This window comes from Epinephelus lanceolatus, chromosome 7 (assembly GCF_041903045.1).
Source record: "Epinephelus lanceolatus isolate andai-2023 chromosome 7, ASM4190304v1, whole genome shotgun sequence".
Lineage (NCBI taxonomy): Eukaryota > Metazoa > Chordata > Actinopteri > Perciformes > Serranidae > Epinephelus > Epinephelus lanceolatus.
This window is the reverse complement of record NC_135740.1, coordinates 28,055,839-28,064,417: the sequence shown is the minus strand read 5'-3', so window position 1 is coordinate 28,064,417 and position 8,579 is coordinate 28,055,839. Positions and strand designations below refer to the sequence as shown.

The following is an 8,579-nucleotide window of genomic DNA, read 5'->3' as shown; positions in this document are numbered from 1 at the left end:
ATCACATATAGTACACACAGTTTCCAGATTAATAAGTTCACCTAATTAAAACAACAGCTGTGAAATAGATCTTACCTCTATGACAGTTATAATGTTTTGTTGATACAGTTTTACAAAGCTGTTGGTTCAAATTTATGGTTATTCGTAGTTTGTGGTGCTGCTAAGTTGTGTTGCAATATACTGAGAGGTGTGTCCAGTATTTGGTCTGCCCTCATTGGTATAAATGGATGGACAGTATATTAGAAACACCTGTTTGAAACACCTGCAGCCTCCAAAATGACCACAGCATTGAATTAACAGCTCTGTAAGGCCACAGAACATGATAAACCTCACTAAGGTAAGATTTATTGCACATTATTTAAATCTTAATCTCTACTGGGTCTGATTACATCACATATTAACATTAATATCCAGTTTTCTTATATCCCCCCTCTTAAGTAGCTTTAAAGTTGGAGAGATCAACTGTTCAAAAGTTGTCAACTATGTCTAAAAGTATCCAAATGCACGAACACATCTTGTGCATCATGTTATACACAAGTCCCCCAAATTCACCCTAACACTTTGGATATCTTTGTAAAATTTGCAGTACCCACTGGAATTTAAAATAATGGTCTGTGGGTTTGAACAATGTTAAGCTGCGCACATGGATGGATTACTGACCGAGCCTACTGGGCACAGGCCCGGGCATCGAAAGTGGCAGGGGCCCCACCAGTCTTCACCTGCAAAATGACACTTAAATGAACACATACTGACCAGGTAGAGAATCATAATGACTTCAAAGAGACTCAAAATGACTGCAAAGAGACACAGAATGACTCCAAAGAGACTCAAAATAACTGTAAAGAGTCTCAAAATGACTACAAAGAGACACAAAATGACTGCAGAGAGAGAGAGACAGAATGACAGCAAAGTGACTCAAAATGACTGCAAAGACACACAGAATGACCACAGACACAACATGACTGCAAAGAGACAAAAATGTCTGCAAAGACACACAAAATAACTACAAAAAGACTCAGAATGACTCCAAAGAGACTCAAGATGACTGAAAATAGACACAGAAATACTGCAAAGAGACTCAAAATGACTGCAAAGAGACAGAGGATGGTTTCTGAGTACTCGTAATGTAGAGACATTACGACTGAGCAGATAAAGAAATGTATTGTTTATTTCACTTAGTTTGGAGTGTCTTACATTTGAAGTTGTTTTGTGTAATTTCACCACAGCTTATATGACCAGGAGAAGACAACATTTCAGTTGCATCATCTGTAAACAATTCAAAACTCTGATAATATCACATCTGTTTTATAAATGTATTTTAAAGTTTCTTTTCATAAGTAAGGCTAGTCTCTTTATGATAGATTGACTTATAATATGGCCGTTCAGCCAGATGTGCGTGTTTGCGTGTATGAGCGTTTTCTTTGCTGCTGTAAACAAATGATCTTAGTATATATTTCCACACAGGTGAGATCTAAGTTTTTGAGGAAAATTTGTTTTTGGTCCTTCATGAATAATAAAAAGAGGGAAAAAAAGGGAACAGTAAAGAAGACAAAGTCTTTGTAACAAAACACTGTCTTCACAGTTACAGTGTTCACATACCAGATGTGCAATTGGAAGACAAACATATCATATGTCCATGGATTGTAGCTGCATTGTACTCCCTTGTTCTTCTTCCTCAGCCTGTGAAGACAGATTTCCCATCAACAAATGCTGCCCTGTTGTCTCCTCCAGTGAATGACATGAGGCGACAGTTCAAAGAGTAACAGCGGCCATTTTGTCCACCTGATTCTGAATATGAGTGTTCGAGTGTCTCCACCACAACCCTCGGTGTACTTCATGTACCACTCTCTTGTTCTCCACAGCTGTCCTCCCGAAGCCCACAGGCCCCACTGATGGCCTCGCCCAGAGAGTTGATCAGAGACCTCAGACCGATGAGGTAGCCGTCCTCTCTGTTCCCCTCGAACCACGGGACATCGTGTTGGAGCTCGGTCCTGTCAGGCACCGGGGTCGTCTTCCCAAAGTCTATCATCCACACGCAGGCCTTACTGCTGTGGTCGTGCACAAAGAGAAGCGAGCTGCCAATCACCTGATCAGGTCAAACATATAAATATATGCAGATTCATTATAAGAATATGAAACTGGATCAGCAAAAAGACATCTGGGCCCAGTTTTTCAGAAGTAATCTGATCAGATTACGGCTATTGGATTGGATCAAATCCAAAATATAGGTTGTTTTAAAGAGGGGAAAAAAGGATTACATCACACAATTCAGTTTTGCGTTGTTCAAAACGTTTTTAGTAAGATTGGGATACCTTTGATCCAAAAAATCTGATTTATCCTAATCCCAGCAGAAGGGTGGATTCATGGTGGATCTCAGGGACAAAATGTATTAAAACTTTTAAATTCGTCAAATATATATATATGTACATTGATTTATATTTTACACTTGATTTGTTAAACTGTTACAGTGTATGTAGATAAAGTAGACATTAGGCTATCTATTAAGCCTTTCAGTAAAATAAAGGATTTTTTTTTTTTGTCATGAAATACCCCCCAATTAGCTGTTAATATCAAACAAAAATTACCTGATTTTAACCTTCATTTAAACTTTTATAATATTCACAGTGGTATAGTCAAGTAGTTTCTAACACTGCACCCCCTCATACTGTTTTCTGTCTCTTCAAATAAAAACACATGACCCTAAGATGCCTATGCAACCTGTTGTTTTTTAGCTAGTAGCCCACATTATAGTATGTAATCCCATTTGGAGCTCTGGTTATCCGGATTTGGTAATCTTGAAAAGATTATATCTGGATCAGGGTGATCAAATCTAATGTTGCTTTGAAAAACGGATACAAAAGTAAGATGGATAAGCTGATCCTGGATAGCAAAACATGGGATTTCCAAATCCGGATCATTCTGATCCAGATACTTTTTTTTTTTTCAAACTGGGCCGTGAGCTCAATGTGGTCTAATAACTTATTTTAATTTTCTCATGTTTTATTTTGAATAAATTATTTATCTTGTTTTCAATAGCTGCTATTTTGACTCCATGATTTTCACTTCATGTTAAGATGATTTAAAACATTATAAGCAAGTTAAGATATGTATATGTGTGAACCAACCTCATGGGTTTTGAAAAATGGTGAGTTCTTCAGAGCATCTCTCAGGGCCAGGAGTCTGGTGTGGTAGGCTTTCTGAAACCACAGATGGGTGGAGTTGTGGTTTAGCAGACATAAATAGCACACTTTACAGGTTGAAAGATTAATGTAATCCACTGAGGAGAGTGGAAATAAAAAAAAAATAAAAAAATAACAGGAAGTCTCTGTTTTGCTTGTTCAATGTCATTTTATTTTTGTGAATGCTTGTTGTTAGTCTAGTTTTTTAATCAAATCTTAAATTAAAAAGTTTTAAAAGACAAAGCCTGTGTGGATTGTTGAGGTAATTTTGTGATAACTATCTTTAGACATGCACAGCAGACATCAGTGCATTGATTATGTATAAGAAGCTAAATATGGTTTGATCATGGCTTTTAACCCACAGGGCAGCAACTGGGGACACATAAACTAAAGAAATATCTAGTGTTAAGTAGTAGTAGTATTTTTCTATTGGGTTAAGTCATTATTTTTTAATCTGTATTTCCTTGATTGTTCAGATTTGTGTTTTTTGTTTTGTTTTACTAATCAAAATCTGATTCAGTATTGGGACCTGTTTTCTTAAAAAAAAAAAAAAAAAAAGTAGTGTAATTTATGTAACGGTGTTTCTATGACAGACAGCACTGACCAGGATGTCCAGCTGACTCTTGGTGAAGTAGAGCATTGCATTTGTGACCTGATCTGGAGTCAGAATTTTCCTGAGGTCCCGTTGGACACTGCCGTCCTCCATCTGACTCACAGAGAGCGAAACACAACAACACAGATATGGGACATTTGAAAACTTACAGAGAATCAAACAGTTGACATAACTATGTATTTTTGGGTAACACAAGTTGTGCAGTGATTTGACTGGCCTACCATGATGCCCTCTATCCTGAGGCCCAGCGTGGATGTAGAACTGGTTGTGTCCCTCCACTGAAGGTATCGAAACTTGGTCACCCCTCTCTGTGCATGCTCCTCTGCTGACGGAGCTGACGGGTCTACTTTCACCATCTTCTGGTACATGTCACTCCTCAGGGTGGCATTAGTGCGAGCTTTGATCAGTTCGTCCTCCTGGTATGTCCTGAGAAGAAAACTCTAGTTGGGCATAATAGCATACTGATTTCACCTCTCAGCCCCTCATGTAAGCACAAGTACACTCATTTCTACAGTGTTTGTGTATAAACCTGCAGGACTGTAACCTCTGGTAGAAGGAAACAATTGCTCTCAAACCTACCTGACTCCCATCTTGCAGTCCATGATGACAGGTCTCCTCAGGCCGCTCAGCAGGTCCTCCAGGCGGATGTAGCAGTGCTCCCCCCTGGTGACCAAGCCATGATACTGCGGGACAAAGGGTCTCAGCGGGTCGCTCATCAATAACTCAAGGCACTTTGCCTCCACCTCACTATACAGTTTCAACACCTCCCCTCCCTCACTCAGCTGGAAGTTACCTGGTGACAGCAGCAACAAAACGGACAACAGGAAGCATATTCACCATCCACGTGTTTAATAAAAGTAAAGTCAAATAACCTAAATGAACAGTCAGGTCTTTATATTGTGGACCTCAATGAGTTGAAAAGACTTAACTCAGAGATTCTTGACTTAATTAAACATGTTCGAAAACCCTTAAAAACACACTGAATAAATTCAAAGTGTATAGTGGTAAAACCAAAAGAGATGACATCCCGACATTCTGGAGATAAAATGTTTCAATGTATGTGAGCTTTATCCTGTATCTAAAAGTGTAAGGATATTTCTGAGTGCCTTTATGTGTCTGTTTAAGATGAACATGCCTTGATGTCCAGCCAGCTGGACCCAGGAGCTCTGCCGCCGCAGCGACCAGTGCATCATGGTCAGGTAGGTTTTCCAGGAACGGCTCTGAGGCAGAAAAGAAGAGCATGTTGATGTCTTAATGTGAGATAAACAGGGTTTGCAGCCTGTCCCAGCATGCATTGTTTTTCAAGAAGCGGTTTACATCTCTGACAGGTCAACAGGCGTGAAGCATACAGAGAATTTCTGCATGCATTCAAGTGGAAAAGCCCCAGCCAGCTAGCAGGGTTGAACCAGGGCCTTGTTGCTGTGAGGTGACAGTGCTCTGTCACTGTGCTGCTGACCTGTCATACTTCTGGATATGACCACCTCCTTATGCTCAGAAGTATAAGGCTCCCATGTATAGGGAGTTCTGTGTGAATTTTTTGGTCTGCTAAAGCACTTTTCCATCCTCTACTCCTGAACAGACCATATTCACAGCAAACATATCAGCTTGTCACAGAAGGAAAATCACAGGTTTTACAAACAACAATGGCTCTTAACTGTTCAAGTGTTTTACTAAGCTATGAAAGTATAACCCAGCATGCACAATACCAGGACCCTGAAACAGAAACAGGTAAATGGCATGCAACCACTTTTAATTTCATTATTTACACCTTTGCTTTTCCTACTGTGACAAAGCAGCTCAATGCCATTCCTTAGACAAAAGCATCTGCCAAATGAGGAAATATAAATGTAATTCTGCAGTCTTTGATTTCTCTCTTTGAGGAAAATGTGATAAACCATATCATTAAAGCGACATAACTGTCAAGGTATAAACACTGTTTGTAAACACAGAAGGCACTGACACTCAAAACAGTTTTTGACGTGCATAAAGGACCTAAGAGGTATAAAAATATACCCCCAAAAATTCTCTCAGTCAGAGGTATAATTTCAGAGAATGGTTGGCTTTACAGGGACAGTTCACCCCAAAATCAAAAATACATATTTCTTCTCTTACCTACAGTGCTATTTATCAATCTAGATTGTTTTGGTGTGAGTTGGCAGGGGTTGGAGATATCAGACGTAGAGATGTCTGCCTTCTCTCTAATATAATGGAACTAGATGGCACTCAGCTTGTGGTATGTGCCTTAAAATAAATTTGAAAGACTCAACAGCAATGTCTCTTTCCAGAAATCATGATCCGTTTACTTAAGATAATCCACAGACCTTGTTGGGAGCAGTTTCATGTAGGAACATTTTTCTTTCTACTGAACTACACCCGCCAACTGTATCACTGCACAGACGGTGGCATGCATCTCCTAGTAGCTCACTTAGCACCACTGAGCTAGCTAACATTATAGCTCAGCCGAGGAGGACACCATGAACGTTTACATCTCATGCTGTCACAAGCACGAGCCTCTCGTCCATGAGTAGATGCACGCTTCCTTCTGCATGGTGATGCAATTTGCGGGTGTAGTTCAGTAGAAAGAAAATAGCTCCTACATGAAACTGCTCACAACAAGCTTTGTGGATAATCCTAAGTAACCAGGTCATGATTCCTGGAAAGAGACACTGCTGCTGAGTATTTTTAGCACCACAAACTGAGTGCCATCTAGTTCCATTATATTGGAGAGAAGACAGACATCTCTATGGCTGATATCTCCAACCCCTGCCAACGCACACCAAAACAATCTAGGGTGATAAATAGCACTGTAGGTAAGAGAAGAAATATGTATTTTTGATTTTGGGGTGAACTGTCCCTGTAGAGCCAACCATTCTCTGAAATTATACCTCTGACTGAGAGAATTTTTGGGGGTATATTTTTATACCTCTTAGGTCCTTTATGCACGTCAAAAACTGTTTTGAGTGTCAGTGCCTTCTGTGTTTACAAACAGTGTTCATACCTTGACAGTTATGATCTGTTTTGTATATACACAAAACAGCTGCCACCAAACACAGACATGGCTGCTGAAAAACCAAAAAACCAAGGGAAACAAAAGTTGACCTGACCATGCTCAGTAGAGACACTCACAAAATGACAGGTTTCAAGCTTGAATAAAATGTCTACACTATACAATATTTAAGACATAGCCCTTTAAATTGTAGATGTTTGCATCCTAAATGTTCCTATTTTGGTCACAGAGATTAAATATTTTGAAGATGCTTATTTCTCAGTCTTGTGTGGTGCTCTTTATTCAGTCCTTACAGGTTCACTGTGTCTGACAATGCAGAATGCAGACTGTGCTGAGAGAGTCTCTAGTCCTCCTACCACCATTTGCTCCCCTCTACTCTCATATCTGTGGCAGCCGCAGCGGCAGCAGCAGCAGCCAGGCATGCAAACACCATTCAAATCTGACCTTGTCAAAGTCCTCTTTCAAGCCCATGCAAATCACCATGACCACAGGTGCAAAGAACAGTTGAGAAATATAGTTCTAGTAAGCCTCTTCCATGGAAAACCAGAGCAGCCACATGCACAGGTGTGATAGCAGTACTATGATATTTACTATGATACACACCAAAATGAAAAACTTAACACCACATCTGTTCATTCTCACCTTCCTGAACGCCCTCCTCTTTGAGCCAACATCCTCTCCTTCGCTGAAGACCTCATCGCTCTCTGCTGAGGAGAGGTTGATGGAGGAGCTGGAGGAGGAGGTGGAGGAGTGCAAAAGCTTGGAGAGAATTGGATGTGGGGAGGACCACTGATGTGTTGCGGAGCCGCCTCTCAGCTCCTCGGCCTCTTCATCCATCCCCTCTGGGGTCACCTTGTTCTCCTCGTCTTCTTCCTTTGTTGCCAAAACTCTCTTCCTCTCTGTATCCTCCTCTTCTTTTCTTTCTTTGTCCAAACTGGAGTCTCTATTTCTCCTGTGTTTCAACTCACTGCTCATGCCCCCCTCTTCATATTCCCACGCCTCTCTTACAGTCTCCTCTACCCTTCTTTTCCCGCTCCACCTCACCCTCTCCCATCCGTCTGTATCAACCTCATGGCTCCCACCTAACCTCTCCCTCCTCCTCAGCCTCCATTTTAACTTCACTTCATCCCTTGCACATCTTGGGATCAATTCAATGTCCTGTTTCTTTTCCGTGCCTTGAATGACCTCACTCCTGTCTTCCCTATTCACTTCGCTTGATTCTGAATCGAGCTCATTGTCCTGCTCCCCGTCCTCTCCAAGTCCACCTATACACTGACTGTAAGGGGGGAAGCTTTTTGTGGACTGGAGTTTGGGTCTAGATCTCAATCTGACTCTCCTGCAGCTGCTGGAAGGCCGTTCACTGATTGTCAGATGTCTGTCCGTCTCCTCTGACAGTGTGGCAGAAAAGTCATTATCCATAGTTTGGTTTTTCTCTGTCTCCATCTCCATCTCCTCCATGTGGTTCTCATCTGTCACCATGTCCATCTTCGAGTCCAGTGGGTGAGCGTAGGTGTTGAATCTACTCCATGAGCCCAACGCATGTGCTTTTACAAAACAAGGAAATGTTTACAAGAGTTGTACAGTTTGAATAGGCTTGAGGAAATTAGTTTATACAAGTCTAAACCCCACTCTAACACATCCTCAACAATAACTCTATGCTCTTTTCAAAGGACACAAATGAAGATATAACACTATAAAGTATAACATGTGTCTCACTTACTTCACCTTACCTTTGTCCTCCACCTGTTGGAAAGCTCCGTGCCTGTCAGTGAGCTACATC

General features: G+C 40.9%; 1 protein-coding gene across 1 annotated transcript; it reads right to left on the bottom strand.

Annotated features, from left to right (window-relative positions):
* Positions 1 to 1,184: 1,184 nt before the first annotated feature.
* Positions 1,185 to 8,341, bottom strand: LOC117260061 (inositol-trisphosphate 3-kinase B). Its single transcript, XM_078169388.1, has 7 exons — positions 7,442 to 8,341; positions 4,928 to 5,012; positions 4,372 to 4,585; positions 4,014 to 4,218; positions 3,784 to 3,885; positions 3,126 to 3,197; positions 1,185 to 2,086 (listed from the first exon to the last, which is right to left on the bottom strand). Exons 1-7 carry the CDS (start codon positions 8,282 to 8,284, stop codon positions 1,835 to 1,837), a joined length of 1,773 nt encoding a protein of 590 aa, XP_078025514.1. The 5' UTR covers positions 8,285 to 8,341; the 3' UTR covers positions 1,185 to 1,834.
* Between the last annotated feature and the right edge of the window lie 238 nt (positions 8,342 to 8,579).